We start from the raw sequence: 17,672 nt of genomic DNA on the forward strand, positions 1-17,672 counted from the left end.
CCTCTGCACGGGGTGTCCCCGCAGGATCTACAGCGCGTCCCCTATGGAATGTCCCCTATAGAAGAACGTCCACCACAGGCGAATGTCCTCCATAGAAGACTATCCCCGACAGAAGAGTATCTTTCATAGAAGAACATCCTCTATAGAATATGCCCTACAGAAGGATGTCCCCTATAGCCCCCATAGGCCCTGCAGATGTTCCTGCGGGCGGGCATTGCCGGGCCCAGGAGCCTCCGGCTGGGCTCCCCTATGGCCGCTATAGGGTGCGCGGAGGGCGCTGCCCCACCCCGCCCCGCCCCTCCTGGCTCCTCCTCTTCCGGCCCCGCCCGGCTCCGCCCCACCCGGCTCCGTCCCGCCCCGCCCGGCCGGGAGGCGGTGCCGGAGCTGCCGCCGCGGGACTACGGCTCCCGGCCTGCCCCGCCGTGCCGTGCCGTGCCGTGCCCCGCCGTACCCTGCCCCGCCGGCCGAGCCATGACGGAGATCCGCGGTGAGCGGGGCCCGGGGGGGCTCCTGTGCGGGGGGGCTGTCCCCAGCGCGGTGGGGACCCTGTGGGGATAGGAGGCCCTTGGGGGGCAGGTCACCCGCGGGGCCGAGGGACCCCCACGCCCCCTACATAACGATTTAAAATTGCACACGCACCCGGTCCGCACGCCCTGCGCCACACACACCCCCCTTCCCGCAGGGCTGGGGTCTGCCCGGCCGGGACCCCCCCTCCTACCGCGGGGCCCGGGAGGGGTTTGGGGGGGCAGAGGGTTATTATTGTCTCTGTGTGTCCCGCCCCCAATTCTGGCTTCCCCCCGCAGTGTTCCCCCTTTCCTGCGTGGTGCAGAGTTACTCCTGGGGGAAGGTGGGGCTGGAGAGCGAGGTGGCCAGGCTGGTGGCCAGCAGTGACCCCCTTGCCCACATCCAGCCCGACCAGCCCTACGCCGAGGTGAGTGTCCCGCCGTGTGTCCATCGGACTGTGTGTCCGCCCATCCCATCCATCCGTCCATCCATCCATCCATCCCAGGCCCGGCCGGCTAGGGGTGGAGGTCGGGATGCGGGTCCCCTGCCTGTCCCCAGTCCCCTCGAGCCTCTGCGTGACTCAGCCCCCGTGGGAGCTGCCTTGGCCTCATCGATCGCTGCCGGGGCCAAGCAGCCTTGAGAAAAAAACAAGTCATCTCCGCTGGCTGCTGGGCTCAGGGGTCCGTCTGTCTGTCTCCCGTAGCTCTGGATGGGCGCGCACCCCCGGGGCGATGCCATTATCCGGGATAACCGCATCCCCCAAAAAACCCTGGGCCAGTGGATCGCCGCCAACCCTGCCTGCCTGGGGGCAAAGGTGAAGGACGCCTTCCAGGGTCACCTGCCCTTCCTCTTCAAGGTGCTGTCGGTCAACACTGCCCTCTCCATCCAGGCACACCCCAACAAGGTAGGGGGAGCACCCCGAGGATGGGGGGGGCAGCTCCGGCCGGCCCCCGTGTCCCTGGGGAGCTCACCCAGGTCCTCTGCCCTCCGCAGGAGCTGGCGGAGAAGCTGCACGCCCAGTTCCCCGAGCACTACCCTGATGCCAACCACAAGCCCGAGATGGCCATCGCTCTCACCCCCTTCGAGGGCTTGTGTGGCTTTCGGCCGGTGGAGGAGATCGTCTCCTTCCTCCAGAGTAAGGATGGTGAGGGAGGGGGGTCACAGGGGGCGGACCCCCGGTGCCACCTTTCCTTCCTGCAGTGGGTTCGGAGTGGGAGGCAGTGGCTGTGCAATGGTGGTGCTGGGCTCCCCGGTGGTGGGGGTGCTGGGCTCCCGGGCGGTGGGGGTGCTGGGCTCCCGGGCGGTGGGGATGCTGGTCTCTGGGGATGGGGGCGCTGGGCTCCCTGCGGTGGGGGTGCTGGGCTCCCTGGCGGTGGGGTGACGTGTGCTGGTCACCCCTGGCAGGCGTCCCCGAGCTGCGGGCGCTGATTGGGGAGGTGGCGGCGGAGCAGCTGGAGCGCAGCGGCAGCGATGACCCCCGCGGCGTCTCAGCTGCCCTCCGTGTCTGCTTCACCCGCCTGATGAAGAGTGAGAAGAAGTTCTTTGTCGACCAGTTGAACATGCTGGTGAAGAGGATCTCCCAGGAAGGTGGGTCCCCTCTGCCCGCCGCAGCCCTCCAGGACAGCTGGGGGGGGCTGTGTTTAGGGGAGGGGATGGGGCACCCCCCCAGCTCCCACCCTAGCATTGCGCCTGGTCTCTGCCCACACAGCGGCGGAAGGGAAGGACACGTCGGGGAGCAACGGGGACCTGCTGCTGCGGCTGCACTCCCAGTACCCAGGGGACATCGGCTGCTTCACCATTTATTTCCTCAACCTGGTGAGGCTGGAGCCAGGGGAAGCCATGTTCCTGGGAGCCAACGAGCCCCATGCCTACCTGCGCGGAGGTGAGCACCATCGTGGGCTTTCCTAACCCTGCAAAGACCGTCCCCCAGGGTGGCCACGGTCTCCTGCAAGAGGTTGGACCCCCCACTGCCAGCCAGGGACGTGCAGGAGGGCTGGGGTGGGCTGACAGCACTGCTCCATCCTCGCAGACTGCGTGGAGTGCATGGCATGCTCGGATAACACGGTGCGCGCCGGGCTCACCCCCAAATTCATCGACGTCCTCACCTTGTGTGAGATGCTCAACTACACGCCAGCACCCAGCAGCTCCAAGATCTTCCCGGCTACGCAGAGCCAGCTCGATCCCAGCATCTACCTCTATGACCCACCTGTGCCAGACTTTGCCATCATGAGGATAGAGGTGAGCAGCGAGGGGGACGCTTTGGGGACGCAGAGGGAGACCCCAGCCTTCTGCCGCCTTGGCTGTGCTCATGGTAGGACAGCTCGGTGTTGGCTGGGGTCACCTCGGCATGGGTTTGTTCACCCTCATAGCTCCAAGTGAGAATGGAGGGATGCAGGGGATGCTTGTGTCAGCCCCGGGCCGTGCTGCAAGCTCCTCTCCCTCCCCTGTTCCTGCTGCCTAGCGCTCGCTCACCTTCTCCAGCAGCTCTGGGCAGAGGGAGGACCGGGAAGAGGTCTTGACGGGGATGCAGCTTGGATGTTCTCAGCTAAGCCAAGGTCCCTGGACTTGGGCTGCTGCAGGCACAGGGTGGTCTGGGCACAGCAAAGGCTGCAGCGGGGTGGAAATGGGGACAACCCCCTCCGAAAAGAAGCAAAACTGGGGGAGTCTGAAGCTGCGGTGACCCTTTCCATTGCAGATCCCCGCCTCCATCAAGCTGTACCTCATCTCCGCTGTGGACTCTGCCAGCATCTTGCTGGTGATCCAAGGGACAGCCGTGGGCACCTCCACAGCTGCAGCCTCCGAAATGACTCTGCGTCGTGGCTCCGTGCTCTTCATCTCTGCTAATGAGAGCATCTCCCTCCACCTCTCCTCACCAGACGGGATGTTGCTCTTCCGAGCCTGCTGTCTCCTCTGAGCAGGACCTGGGCTGCTTCCCCCTGCATCACTCCACATTTGAGTAGATAGAAACTGGCCTGGGCAAAGTCATCTCGCTTGGAAGTTTCCCTTCCATCTGTTAAACCCCAAAACCAGCCTGCACCCGACATATAGAAAGAGCAATTCCACCAGTCGACTCCTTGGACGTGGCATGGAGCAGAGCAGGCAGAGGAAGAGCATCTCCCCTCGCAGCTTGTTAGCCACATCCCTGTAGCATCGTCCCCTCTGGGTGCTGCTGATACCATACGATGCACACTCCATATTTTTATATATTTTTTCCCCCTTCCTTCTTACCAAGAAGCAGGGGGGAGGCCCGAGGTCTGCACCCTGGGTCGTGAGCATCTCTTGCCTGGCTTCTAGGAGCTGCTGCTCCCTCCTGTGAATGTGATGCTGAAGTTTTCTGCTGCTCCTGGGTGCCTGGTGGGCTCTTCCCAAGCCTGGCCGATGGCAAGCAGTCCTCTGAGCCCTGTCACCCCTCACCTGGCTGTAAAAGGGGGCTGCTTGGCAGGGTGATGGAGCTGGAGAGCCTCTGGTGCTGTGAATAAAGTGATGACTTTGTCCTTGGCACAGGGCAGTGTGGTGCAGGGAGCAGGAGGATGGGGAGAAGCACTGGTGTTTGCAGGGTCAGGGACTGGAGGAGGCTGGGGGTCACTCCAGCACCCCCACCCCAGCACCAGGTGTGACCTTCCCCACATCACCCTGCAGCACCATCAGCCCAGGCAACACAGTAGCTCCCCAGGGAAACGGGACAGTGGTGTAAAACTTGACCAGGGAAACCAGATCACTCCAAAACCCCTCCGGGGCCAGGGAAGGAGCTCTCCAGAGTGGGCACTGCTGGGGGGAACGGGGCTGAGCCCCCCGCACAGCACCAACACACCTCTGAGTAATGAGATCGACTTTATTGAGTGTTCCCTTTAACAACTAAAATACAAAAAAACGCAACAGTTCAGATCTCTAGACATGACGTATTTAAATAAGGTTCCTTCGTAAGAAGCTGATTGTCCTCTATGTAGTAGAGCAGGACGGTGACTTAAGGCAGCTTTGAAGGTTCACAGCTGGCACGGGGGGCTGGGCTGCCCCGCACCTGCATCAGCAGCTTTGGGGACAACTGCCACAAGCCACTCACTCCAAACCCAGAAACTTCATGGGTCCCTGGAGAGATGGAAAGCTGGGAGGTCCCAGCGACAGCAGCTGGTGGATGTAACAAGTGCAGGAGCTCGAAGCTCAGCAGCCTGCCGGTGTCTGCTCCCTTGGGTTCCCCCAGCTTCTCTTCTCCATCAGAGCTGCAATCTTTGGCTCAGATCAGCCCAGGGTTTAGGAGGAGGGAACCCGGCAGCAATTAATTGCAAGCAGCACAAGATAAGTAAATGAAGCGGCGCTCTGCCAGCCTGTGCTGACCCCAGCCTCACTGGCTTGGTCTCAGCCTGCCAGGGAGGAGGGGTGACTAAAGCAGAAATAAATAGAAAAGGGGTCTCAGGGCTTCCCAGCCTGGTCCTGCACCGTGGCAGTTCGACCCCACAATCAACTGCCTCTTCATTAGGGAGGGCTGGGGAGCGCAGCCTGCGCCTGGGGCCAGGTCCTGATCCCTGGCGTGGCTCATTGAAGGAGGAAAAAAGGAGGTCAGGCAAACCGAAGAGCATTTGCTGCTGCACCTCCCCATTCCTTCCCTTTACACGCCCATGGAGGTGCCTGGGCTCTGCCTCCCCTCCCTCCCCAGCGCAGCCAGGTGACAGGTCCCCTCGCGTGCCACCTCTCCCTGATATTGCTGAGTGTCAGGAAAAGTCCTTCAGGTGGGTTGGTTGGTGCTGCTCACCACCAGCAGCATCGCAGCATCACTCAGTTCTTGTGTCACTGTCCCAGCATGAGACACAGACGCCAACAGCCATCCCACAAGACAAAAAGTGCTGGCTTTTGACCTGTTCCTGCATGGTCCCGGCCGAGCGGCATTACTGGATCACACAGGAGAGATTTTCTCTGAAACAACAGGGGCAAGAAGAGGAGGCGACAGGTTTTGGGGGGATGAGATCCAGATCTTCATCATCGGGGACCTCATCGAGATGGTACCCATCCTGCAGCAGCTGCCGGCTCAGGTCCTGGTTTACCTGCTGCCAGGGGGGACAAAGGAGGCACAGCTGGTTAAAATTAGTCCCCGTTTAGCTAAAATTTAGGTCCCAGGGCTTGCAAAGAGCAGGCATGTGAGCAGGACAGGCATCGCATCCTCCCTCCAGTGCCGTTGTGTGTGGAGAAGCAGCACAACCAGAGCAGAGAAGGTAAAGACAAGACCAAAGAGCTTTTCCTGGGCTGTAGCACCCCGACACACACCCCATGCACCCCAAAACACCCCGCAGGCTGTGACACCCTTGTATGACGGAGCTTTTCAGCTGCCCCGCTACAGGGTCTGGGGATAGATGATGCTTTAGGTGCAAAGGGCAAAGCAGCGGCAGCCAGCTGGGGCTTGCAAAAGGGAGATTTGTGCACGGCTGAAACGCATCGGGCAGCAGAGGCAGTGGGTTGCAAAGCAGAGCTCTGCGGGATGGACACACACACATCCCATGGGGTGATGCTTCATCGCAGCCCCTACACAGAGCCCTAAGGCATAAGCGGAACAAGGGAGGCCGCGGGAACCACGTCGTCAGAGTCAAACCCCTGGACTTGCCTCGGCGGAGGAGTAGCCTGAGGAACATCTGGATCCCAGCTCCCCATCGCTAAGAGAAGAAGGAAACGGTCAGAGCCAGCTGGGAAGCGGCATCTTTGCTTGGGATGCAGACAAGGGAATCTCGGGGGGAAAAAGGGAGCCAGCAGCATAATCCCAAGGGATTTAAATCTGGGGACAATGGGCATGTTTTGCTGCTAAGAGATGCCCAGTGCAATCAGGGACACTCTACAAGTGACAAGGAAAATCGGTCCCCCCCCAAAAAGCCAGCTCTGAGCCTGCAACAGCCCCCACCCAAAATCCTGGGATATTCATCCAGTCCCCACCTGTCCGAATCGAGGGAGACCAGGTTTTCATCCACCGTCTGGCTGAGCGCCGTGTAGCCCTTGTTAAACCTCACCGATCTGCAGGGAAGCAGAGGAGTGAGCCCGGAACAGATGTTTTGGTGCGGAAATGCAGCCACAGGGCTGCTGGACTGAGGAACTAGGGCAGGAATCCTGGTCCTGAATGTCCCTTGCCAGCCAGGCATTGTCCCAGCTAAGAATAAATTCCACCTAAGCTCTAGACTTCCCGATGAGATCCTGAACACCAAACAAACCATCCCCAAAACCATGAGGAGGAGCATGGCCCCTGCTAGAGCATCTCCTAACTTGTGCAGGAAAGGTGCAATCCTTTGGTCTATTGAATGCTTGCTGGCCACAACACAGCAGCGACTAAGGTCCCAAACTCATTTTTTAATCCTCTGGAGTTTCCCAGTCTCCTCAAGGAACATGAAAAATACATCTTGGGTAAAGAAAAACGGGATCAGACCTTTTAGCTGCCGGCTTCGGCTGGTGCGGCACGGGTCCCCCCAGCAGCCCCTGCCTTCGCAGCGCCGCCTTGGCCAGCTCGCGCTGCCGCTCTGAAAGCCAAGCACAGGGGCAGAGCTGAAAGCACCCAAACGCTCCCCAAGGGTCCTGGTTTTGGGGGTTGGGGGCGCAGGGCAGGTTGGCCCTAAGGAGAGCATGGAGGCGTTGCGGTGCTTTCCATAGGCAACACCTATGGGTTGCTTTTTTTTAATGGGTTTTGGTTTCGTGGGTTTATCCCATCAAGGAGTAAAAAGGCTTTCAGTCACTGCCCTGGGTGAGAGGTGTCAATGACTCCCCAGATCCCGGCAGAGTCCCCGGGGTGTCACTTACGCAGCTTGGCCTGAATGGAAGGAGGCTTGCTCATGATGTACGGTCCCCTCTTCTCCACCGCATCCGCCGCCTTGCTCGGCCTCTTGCTGTCAGCCCAAATCAGCTAAAACAAGGGGAGAGCAGCGCCGTCAGCAGCACCTCTGGGCGGATGAATTAAACCGGAGTCAGCTCAAAGCATCTGGTTGTTCTGGGGAAAGGTGCCGGCAGCCGGCTGGGAGCTGGGAAGGGACGGCTCCTCCCAGCCCTGCGCCGTGGCCGCAGGAGGGAGAGGAAGAGGGATAAGCAGATCTATTAGCAGATGAAGGGATTACTGGGAATGGCGATGCTAAAGTAAAAGCAGCTGCTTTGCGAGCCTAACTGCTGACCAGCAGCTTCTTTGCGAACCTGACTCCAGTAATACTCGGGAGAAAATGTGACGGAGAAGATTTAACTAGCAGGTTCGTCAGATAAAATATATTTTATTTTAATTTCTCCACAGGTTTTGAGCCTTTCAAGCTTCTTGCCATGCTTTAAGGAAAAGCCTCCCCTGCCTGTAAGGCACTTAGCGCCAAGGAGAGCCAGCACCGCTGAATGACACGGGGGGGTGGAGGGGTGGAACTTCTAGAAATACAATAACTAATGAAGAAAATAGAGGAAAAATCAGAAAATGGAAGTTGGGGGCATCAGTGTGGGAGGGACAGGGAATTGGAGGAAGCAGTTAACGAGGAAACAAGGCAGAAGGACCCGGGGCGGTGACCGGAGAGCACAGCCAGGGTCAGCGTCAGTGTCTTACACTGGGATTAGCAGGGCAGAGCCTTCCGCGCGGGAGCCCCGGTGTGCCGGGAGCCCGGGCAGCGGGATTAACCGGGCAGGCAGCAACCCCCTGCCCCTGCCCTGCCCCCCTCTGTGTGTGCCGGACCCCCCCGTGCCCCCCCATACAGCCCCCCTGCACCTGCCCAGCGCTGGGCCAGCAGGTGTGTGCCCCCCTACAGCCAGGTGTGCCCCCCCATACTGCCCACACACACCCCCCAGCCCCATAGCCATGATGCACAGACCCCACATTGCCCACACACACCCCCAGCCCCGTAGCCACGATGTACAGACCCCATACAGCCCCCACACACCTCCCAGCCCCGTAGCCACGATGTACAGACCCCATACAGCCCCGCCACACCTCCCAGCCCCATAGCCACGATGTACAGACCCCATACTGCCCCCCCCACCTCCCAGCCCCATAGCCACGATGTATAGACCCCATACAGCCCCCCACACCTCCCAGCCCCATAGCCACGATGTACAGACCCCATACTGTCCCACACCCCCCAGCCACGTGCCCCATACAGCTCCATGACCCCCAGCCCCCCCGGCCCCGCACGTACCCCCGGGCCCCGCCACACGCTGGCTCTGCCCACAGCGGGACCGGCCCCAGCCCCGGCTCCGCCGCCGCCCGTCGCCATGGCCGCCCTCGCCCCGCCCCTGCCCCGCCCCTCGCCCGCCCAGCCAATGGGAGGCGGGGAGGCGGAGCGCCCGCGCGCCGCGCATGCGGAGTGTGCCCGGACCCCGGGACAGCCGGATCCCGGGACCGCCGGGACTGCCAGATACCAGACTCCCAGGCACCGGGACCACCACATTACTGGGGCAGCTGGGACACCAGACGTCCGGCCCATCAGATACGGGGGCAGCTGGATACGGGCACCTCCAGGACAGCCAGATGCCAGACACCAGGACCACCAGACACCTGGGACCACTGGGACACAGCAGTGGGTGTCCCTGCTGTGACCCCACCGTGCGACAGGGAACCGCTTCCCTGCACAGATTCCCCTTTTCCTAAAAAATGCCCTTTTTCTGGAGGCAGCTGGAAATAATAAAATATTTTCCTTTTTCTTCCCCTTTTTTTGTTGCCAAACCCCTGCCTGCACCAGAACAGAGGTGGTAAACAGGGTCTTCAGAGCAACGTCTATTCTGGAACAGATCACCAGCCCCACTGGACACCAGCAAAAGCCCACCCCTTGCAGGAGCCTCCCACCCACCTTGGAGGCTTCTTAAGCCCCAACTTTGTCACAGGAAAATTGTTGCTCAAGGGCAGGGGAAGCTTTGCAAGTACTTGGTGGTGTCCTCCTCCCCAAAGGGGTGTGTACCAGAGGGTCACCATGCCCTCCAGGTCCTTTCTCTTCCCAAAGGTGGAGCAGGAGCTTGGGCAAAGCCACCCCATGCCAGGATTTATAGCCGCCTACTCTCTTGGGAAAGCACATTGTTTCTTCCTTTTCCCCATAAAAGCAAAAAAATAATCACACAAGCCACCACTACCACATCAGTCAAACCAGTTTTTCCTTTATTAGGTCCAACTTCACATCACATACATTGTGACTCAATAAAGGAAGAAGTTATTTCAAATAAGGTAATACGTTAACATTTGTGTCTCCAGGCGACTGTGTACAATCAGGTAAGCACTGGTAAAATGCTCGAGTAATGCACCTGGAACAGAAAAAAATAAAGAACAGAAAAAACGTTAAAGCAGCAGCCCAGTATCTTCACAGAGTTTCCATGGGGTCTCACATCAGTTACTCCACTGCTTGCTTTTACGCTCAAAGCCCCGTTTAGTCACACCCAGCCCCCAAGAGGCATTCCCAGCACAGCTGCCTCACCGTTCCCTTGCACCAAGACATCATATCCTGGGCAAGGGGGAGGGTAGGGACTTAAAAGATCGAGAATTAAGTACTATTTGCCATCTGACCCCCCCCACCTCTGTTCTGAGTATTAAGAAAAAAAAAAAAAAGAAAAAAAAAAGAATATGACATGGGCCATCTCCTGAAGAATGTTAGACTGCCTTACCTAACTTCACTTCCATGAGGATTTTTATGTAGGGCTTAATTTTAGTCTGGGGTTCAAGTACATTCAGCCTTGCCTATACTTAATGAGAGATCCTCATTAAGCAGAGAAATCGCTGTTTAGTAACAACACCTTCATATGCTGCAGCTCACGTAAGAGGCTGGTACTTATGACTGAGATCTACATGTCTTAGTTACAGTTGTTTTCAAGTTTAGAAAGCATTCAGAAGTTCAGCTGTAAAAAGCCAGTAAAACCAGTGGCTTTCTAAGACTTGAGGCTGCTGGAATCAGGATGAAATATTACATGCCCTGCTCCTGAATTATCAATTGAGGCTAAAGGATATTCTGCACACAGGTCAGCTAAGCTCTGGCTACACTACAGCTGATGTGTTTATTCTGTAAGCAAAGCACTCTTTAATGTAACGTTTAATTACACTAAAAGATGCTATTTTAAGTGTAACACGAAGAAACTTCAGTGTTGCTGGGTGACTACCATTAGTGGGGCCTATTTTCTAGCATAACCTAGTAATTAGCATCTCCCAGTTTTCTAAATTGGCTAGACTGTGACAATAAAATGAAAGTTTGTGCATTTCCAGTGGAAATGATCCTGCTGTTTGCTAAAAATGCTTCTGCGGACAAGGTGACAAGGAGCAAAGGTCAACAACACGCTGCCAACAAAGTGCTGCAATACCCATTGTCTTGGCAACTGCTATCTAGAAACTTCTGGGAGGTTGCCAACCACCCTACCCCTTCTCAAGCAACTGCACTGTTCTTTTTTTAAGCCTTCTTTGAAAAGGGTTAGTGCCTTTCCAAGGAGACCTGCAGTGACATGAGATACTTGAAGAATCACATTACAAGCTTGAAATTCACAGCCTTTCACAGACCCATGAAGGCAAGGAAGAGGACTCTGGCAGGAGAGTTTTAGGGTACAGGAGTCCCATGCAAGAGTCTCAGAAGCAAGGACATCCCTTACCAATAAGGTCTATGCTTTGTCCAGGCCCAGTTCCTCTGGAGTGGAGATTCCCAGTTCACTCAAAGTTGGTCTAAGTTCCTGGATAACGTAAGGATAGATTTCCTTGTGAGGTCCTGCCTTGTCCTAAATAAAAAGGAACGGTGTTATTTCGACAGCAAGCTGTTGTTAAGGTCAGGTTTGCAATCAAGACGTGTTCACAAATGTGTCTATGGCCTGATCCACCAACTGCTCATGAAAGTAGCTCCTGCAGGACAGGAGAGCACGGCCCAGCTCCACCTGCGTGTCAAGTAAACAAGACCTGTATACAGCTACACTGGAAAGTCCTCCTACCATTGACTGTGGCTGCAGAGCACCCCAGAATAATACTGAACTCCCCTTCAGGGGATTTGCAGATTATTCTTAACACCTGACACCCTTCCCTCATTTAACATCACGCTGATGTGACCCGTGACTTGTGCCAGACCACACAAAACTCAAAGCGGAGCCAAGCTCAAGCTCCTTCAACAAGAGATGCTTTGCAAACCATCCCAAATACCACTTACACCTTAGGAAACAGAATGAAAATGATATCCAATCAGTAAAATGGGAAAAATAAAATCAGCTTTTGGGCAGAGCTGGGAGAAAATTTAACTTGCTCAGAAATCAGAGGAAAAACATCACTCCTTGAGTAATATTTACATGGAGCTCCACAAAGAGCATATACCTGTCTCCAGGTTCTGATAAACTGAGTTGTCCCCTAGATGGTGGGGACAAAAGACAGGAGAAAAAAATAAGAGAGTTAAGAAAAACATATGAAGGTTCTTCCATTGGTCTTATGTCTCTAAAACCATTAAAAACTTCCACTATTACAGAAGAATACAGAAAGCAGAAGTGGCAAACTGGGAAGCAACTGATTGTGGAGTAAAGTTTGAAGTGTGTATTTGACAGCTAGCAGCAAAGACCTCCACACCAGTCCTCACTTGTGGCAAAAACCAGTTGGAAGAGCACAGCTGGCTTCTACAACTGAAATAGAACTCCTGCCTCCATCCCCACCCCCTTTAACTCCCTGTTAAATGAAGGCTGGACTCAGGTTTCAAGGTGCTTGTTTATGTTATTTTTCAAGCCTATGCTGCTTCCTGAGTTACTACTCCCAGCCAGCTCAGTATTCATACCTTTTAAGAAGCCAGTAAGGTGCCTTCATTTGAGATATTTCTAGTAATGCTTATTAAAAAAAAAAAAAAAAAAAGAAAAATCCTTAAAGACTTTCCCACCAGAGTCAGCATCAAGAACGGAAAACATGAACGTAAGAATGCTTTACTTGAAGCTGTGCTGTTGAGTACTCTGACCTCAAAATAATTATTTCAAGTCACTGAGCACATGCTCATAACAAAGCTATTGATTCTGGCAGCAGGAAACAGTGGTTTCCCTTTGCACCACTAAGAGTAAGCCAAGAAAAACTCTTCTGCTGCTGGGCTCTCGGCAGTGCGAACACAGCAGTTACACCCTAGGCTGCCACTCCACTCACCTTTACAACTTCTAAAATGCGGACGGCACTGGCAAAGTCATTTAACCGTCTGCATGCCCTCAGAGCTGCATCGATGATTTTTGGTTCCGGAACCAGGTCATAACCCACAAGTGTGTTTATGCCTGTAAATAGAAGGAAATGTCAAAAGGAAACTGGCATCAGCTCATCACGCTACCAAAAGAAACCTGCCAAGCATTACTTTGCTCTCTCGTAAAAGAATAAAGTACTACCAGAACACCAGTCCCTACTAGAAGCTGATCACAACTTTCACTGCTATTCTGGGGACACCCCCCCCGCCCCCAAGGATTTTCTTTTGCTTTCCTCCCTCTCACTTTTGCTCACTGATGTAGATTTTAAGTAGATTCAATGAAATCCCAGTGGGCCAGTTCTATCCAATCTCCCAACAGGAGTCAAGTGTCTGCACCACAGCACATCAGCTATGAAATCTTTAATAAACCCAAATTACTTCATTCCTACAGGTGTTAACGAAACTGGAACTTGAGCTGCTTTCTGTTCCCTCCCTCTCCTTTCCAAGGGAAGAGCCCAACACCTTGTCATTCAGGTGATGCTGGAATGATCCCTCTGGCTGCCAAACACATTTTTAGGCCCCAGTTGGGGTATTTTAATGGGACCTGGCAACTCCACAGCAAATAACAATTGGAGACAACCAGGCAAACAGCCTACAGCGTGTTATGGCCAAGCCAGTAAGTCAAAGTCCAAAGAAAAATGTGTGTGGTTACACACCAAGCAACAGCTGAACTCAAATACACTTTCCTCAGAGCAAACATTTCTCTCCCTCCCACCCAGGTGTTAAAATGCATGTTCTGGGCTACTAAAACTTGCAAAGCCTGGACTCCCACAGTCTTATACCCCTGCTCTCCCTCCCTGTGTGTGCCGTGGTTCCTTCTGACCCGCTTGTTTGGTTGGTGAGGTGCCATCACCTGCAGCACCAGGCTCAGAGCTGAGCAGACGGCAGCACGCCAACCACAAGCACATGCAGAGCAGCCAGATAACTCAGAACAAATAAGGCTCACACAGTGCCTTGCCCCAGCTGAGTATTTACAGGATTGCTCTCCTACACCGAACTCCCAGTTTCCACTATTTCTGGTCTCCAACAGCAAAGCAAAAATAAGTTGTTATTTCTGGTCACGAAACTATTACAAACCAGTTATATTTACTCCGTGTTACTGCCCCCTTCTCACTCAACATACCTTTCCTGAGCTCCCAGGCATCAATATCTGGCTTGTTGAAATACGTCACCCAGCGAGCATCGAATTCTTCATCTGATTCTTGTGACCCATGAGAGTAGCAGCGGGCATGCAGTACAGCTGAACGCAAAAAAAACCGAAGAGACTTTGAACAAACAGAAAATAACTGCATTTTTAGTCCTGACCAAGAGACCAAAAGCCATAAAATACATATTTCACTCACTACAGTCAGTCTGGATGAGACCTCAGCCTAGATAAGCACTGGATGAATACAGCTTATTAAATATCGGTTGGGTTTTTTGTGTCAAAGTGGGTATTTTCTGTTCTACATCAGACTTCTGAAGTGTTCCCAGACCCTTTGGTCAGAACAGGATTACTTAATGACAGGGGGAAATGCAAGAGAAAAACAATTATGTGAAACCAGTCCTTAAGATAATTTTTCTGGGATCCCAGTTTCTATAACATACAAGAATTTTCCATCTCCCCAGAGCCAAGCAAGTCAGAAAAATGTAACATACACATGCTTCATCAACAAGACACTGAAGCAGCACAATCGTTCTGTTCCTCACATTCAATCCTTCTCAAAACCACAAGACTTGTCCATGCAGCGAGTTTAGCTGTGTGAATCAGTTTTGCAGTAGCATTCCTGCCAGAAATAAAACCCTATACCCTATTAGTATACCCATCCACTTCAGATGAATATTCCGGTTTCTTCTGGAGTAATTTCCTACTCCTGAAATTGCTCCATAACTGATTTTGTAATCCAGGAAAAGCAGATTTCCCAACCAACAGACTGACTTTGATGGATGACTCAATAGCAATGAGCTGCAGGTCTTTGATTCCAGCACAAGTTCAGAGCTGATGAAGGCCCATTCTAAAGTGGTTCTAGGAATCTGTGCAAAATGACATGAGCTCAGCTATAAAGGCTCTCAAAAGCAAAGGGATGAGAGCTATTTCTTCCAACAGGCTACTGAAGGGTTGAAGGAGAAAATAAATAAATAAAAAAAGCCAACTGCTGTCTCTGCACCTATCCAAGATAAAACTCCTGGATTCAAGGTTGTAATTGCATTAGTATTTGATAATTAATAAAGCAGAGAAGTCGATTGTACTCCAACGGACAAATAAGGCCGATATGATTCTGAACTCATTTCTTCCCTCAACACTACTCTTTATCACAAATTGTTTTTTTTCATTTGCATGTCTTGTCTTTTTCAACCCACAAAGGTTGGAACAGTTTTTCAAAAGGAACTAAAACCTAGGGCACAGCCAGCCCCACTCACATCAGAGCTGTGCTGGGTCCTCCCTGCAAAGTCCGAGTGCTCTGCAAGCTGCCTTACCAGCAGAACACAAGCCTGGCAAGAGACCGCCTCCTCTCCCTGATGGCAATTTCACTCCACTCGTATTTGCAGAGAGGTCGTACACCAGATATGACCTTGCCAGTCTGAAGCTCCGCTTCAGAGGAAGTCAGATATAGCTAGTTACTTTTTTCCTACTTCACCTAGCATGAACTGCTCATACTGACCCATTACAAAGCTTTAAATAAAAGAAGAAATCCCCAAACTGGGTTGCATTTTCATCTTTCCCAGATAGACTTTTCTACTTCGAAGATCACAGCAAACAGCATACTGCGAACCAGCATCCTAATTCTACATAAAATACAGCGGAGCAATCCACAGCGGTTTCAGGGAGTATCCTCAGTCTCATTAGCTGTCAGCCCAATCAGAACGCAATCCAGATTTTTAACAAAATTTAACGTGGTCCAGCATTTCAGCTGCAATTCTGGTTTATGCAATCCCTCCCAAAACATGAAAATATCTTCATTTATCTACGTAAGGGAAAAGTAAACAACAGGCCAAGTCAGAATCATAATGCTCTTTTGCTGTTCTATAGGGAGATTCCCCATCCTCTCCCCAGCTCCAAAACCCACCTTTGACCCCGCTTTCTCCAATAAATCACGTGCACAGCTGATAGCAGAGCAAGAGCACTCCCCTTCAAATGCTCCTGCACCCAGGCAGGGAGCGAGCAGACGCTGCTGAAAGGCCCTCAGATGCTGGCCCATTTGGGGGAAAATACTTTTTTTCTTAATCACGGAGAAAGAGAAATAGCAGGTTTCAGTTTGAGAAAGACCTAGTTTGAAGCTCTCAAATGCCATCTCTAAGTTGATAAACTAAAGTCTTTTTCCACTGAGCGCTCAACAAAACCCTTCCCTTTAGTCTTAAAGGACTGACTCAGTTAAACTAAAAGGATCCTGAAGAAAAATAAAAAAGACCACAAGAATCTGAACTCTGGATTTCCAGGATGCATTTTTCAATTGCTGCTATGTTTCTTTCAAACCCTTTGTCTTCCATCCTAGAACATTTATGTATCGGAGAGCAGGCTCTGCGAGCCTCTCTGGCAAAGCAGAGGGGCTGCAGGAGCGAGCCTGGTGCCTTGCCTTTCAGTGGGGTCCCTCAAGGTCACTGTCACACACACGCTGCATATATGACAGCTGAACCACGCCAACCCAGCCGTGTGAAGATTCCCAACTCACGGAAGAAGCAAAGGGCAAGTATGTTTGCAGAGGCACGTTTTCAAGAGAACTCAACAAACTTCGAGAAGCCAGGAGGCTAAAGTCACCTAACATTATGCAAAGAGGTGTTAAATCTTCCTGGAGCGTCAGAATTTGTCAGCTTTCCCTGTTAATGAGCACAGAAGAAAAACAAACATCAAGAGGAGCATTAATTTACAGGAAAAAGATGGGCAGTGAGAAGCCCAGGAGTGCACACACATTACAGGCAGAACGTTTTGCAGCATTATTTAATGTAAACCTAAAGCCACGGGCACGCGAGGTGGCCCCAGCATGTCAGATCTGCTGAAACATAAACCGCCGGGGCCAGGAGCAAAGGCGAGGAGGGTCAGAAGTGTTAAGCGAGGCGTTTGTAAGACAAGACCTTGGAGAAGAAGAACACGGAGCCCGCGCGGACGGAGAGCAGCCAGCATTCAGCAGGAGCGCAAAGGAACTGCGGGCACAGAATTTTAATGGATATAAAAGGAAAATGGGGGGGGGGGTGGGTGGAGAAGTATGAAAGAAGTCCTAGCACGCAGACAGAATGACCACAACTGATTTCTTCCCGTTTTTTAAAAATCGCAGCCGTATGCTCGCCGTTGCAAGTATTTGACTCAGGGGTGCTGCAGGAGAGGCACGCACAGGCCTCCCAATGCCTGATCGGTGCCTGCTAATTAGCTTTTAATTGGGACAACAGGCCCTGCAGCCCGGGTGCTGTCTCTCTGGTTCCAGGCCGGCACCGCGCTGCCTGCGGCTGCTCTCCCTCCCGTTCCGATAAACTGGGGGGTTAATGGGGGGCGGGCGGAGGCCGGGCGCTGGGGCAGGGCCGCCCCGGTGCCGGGCTGCGCGGGTCACCGCCGACCTCCGTCAATGTCACCTTGGCGGGCGGCCCGGGGACAGCGCCGCCGCCCGCCCCGCCGCCGCCCCCGGGAAGGGGCTCAGCGCCCCGCAGGAACCGGCGGGGCCGGGGGCGGCGGGGGGGGAGCGGGGGCGGCGGGAGCGGGGCCGCGGCCCGGCCCGCGCACTAGGCCGCAGGGGCGGCCTGCCCTCGAGTGACGCCGCCGGGTCATCGCAAGGACGCGGCGCCAGCCGGGCCGGGCCCCGCCGCCTCCCGCCCACCGGGGCCGGACCCCTCAGGGCCGGGCCGAGCCAAACCGGGCTGGAGTCGTGGCAGGCGGGAGGAAAGACGCGGGCGGCCGCTCACCTGCGGGGCCGGCGGGCCGGCGGACGGCCGCGCGGAGGCCGGAGACAGCGCAGCGGCGGAGGAGCGCGGCGGCGGCGGGCAGCATGGCGGCGGGGAGGCAGCACCGGGCAGCGGGGGCGCGCGCCGCTCGCTCCTGTCACCGGCAGCGCGAGGAAGGTACGG

General features: G+C 54.4%; 3 protein-coding genes across 5 annotated transcripts; 1 reads left to right on the forward strand and 2 right to left on the reverse strand.

Annotated features, from left to right (window-relative positions):
- The first annotated feature begins 364 nt into the window (after positions 1-364).
- MPI (mannose phosphate isomerase) lies at positions 365-4,132 on the forward strand. 2 transcript variants are annotated; one of them, XM_040601985.1, is made up of 8 exons: positions 365-487; positions 804-931; positions 1,208-1,408; positions 1,498-1,639; positions 1,909-2,091; positions 2,213-2,386; positions 2,534-2,742; positions 3,200-4,132. In XM_040601985.1, exons 1-8 carry the CDS (start codon positions 472-474, stop codon positions 3,416-3,418), a joined length of 1,272 nt encoding a protein of 423 aa, XP_040457919.1. In that variant the 5' UTR covers positions 365-471; the 3' UTR covers positions 3,419-4,132. The 2 variants fall into 2 exon arrangements, with proteins under 2 accessions (XP_040457919.1, XP_040457920.1); XM_040601986.1 differs by lacking the exon at positions 804-931 and having other exon boundaries at positions 380-487.
- A 186-nt stretch (positions 4,133-4,318) lies between these two features.
- FAM219B (family with sequence similarity 219 member B) lies at positions 4,319-8,733 on the reverse strand. Its single transcript, XM_040601987.1, has 6 exons — positions 8,628-8,733; positions 7,270-7,372; positions 6,902-6,992; positions 6,418-6,495; positions 6,095-6,143; positions 4,319-5,543 (listed from the first exon to the last, which is right to left on the reverse strand). Exons 1-6 carry the CDS (start codon positions 8,703-8,705, stop codon positions 5,385-5,387), a joined length of 558 nt encoding a protein of 185 aa, XP_040457921.1. The 5' UTR covers positions 8,706-8,733; the 3' UTR covers positions 4,319-5,384.
- Positions 8,734-9,559: 826 nt separating this feature from the next.
- Positions 9,560-17,637, reverse strand: LOC121091529 (cytochrome c oxidase subunit 5A, mitochondrial). Of its 2 annotated transcripts, none has more exons than XM_040601459.1 (5): positions 17,511-17,637; positions 13,765-13,881; positions 12,554-12,675; positions 11,050-11,172; positions 9,560-9,723 (listed from the first exon to the last, which is right to left on the reverse strand). In XM_040601459.1, the coding sequence occupies exons 1-4, from the start codon at positions 17,593-17,595 to the stop codon at positions 11,059-11,061; spliced, it is 438 nt and encodes a 145-aa protein (XP_040457393.1). In that variant the 5' UTR covers positions 17,596-17,637; the 3' UTR covers positions 9,560-9,723; positions 11,050-11,058. The 2 variants fall into 2 exon arrangements, with proteins under 2 accessions (XP_040457393.1, XP_040457395.1); XM_040601461.1 differs by lacking the exon at positions 17,511-17,637 and adding an exon at positions 14,280-14,298.
- Between the last annotated feature and the right edge of the window lie 35 nt (positions 17,638-17,672).

This window comes from Falco naumanni, chromosome 7 (assembly GCF_017639655.2).
Source record: "Falco naumanni isolate bFalNau1 chromosome 7, bFalNau1.pat, whole genome shotgun sequence".
In the NCBI taxonomy this organism is placed as follows: Eukaryota; Metazoa; Chordata; class Aves; order Falconiformes; family Falconidae; genus Falco; species Falco naumanni.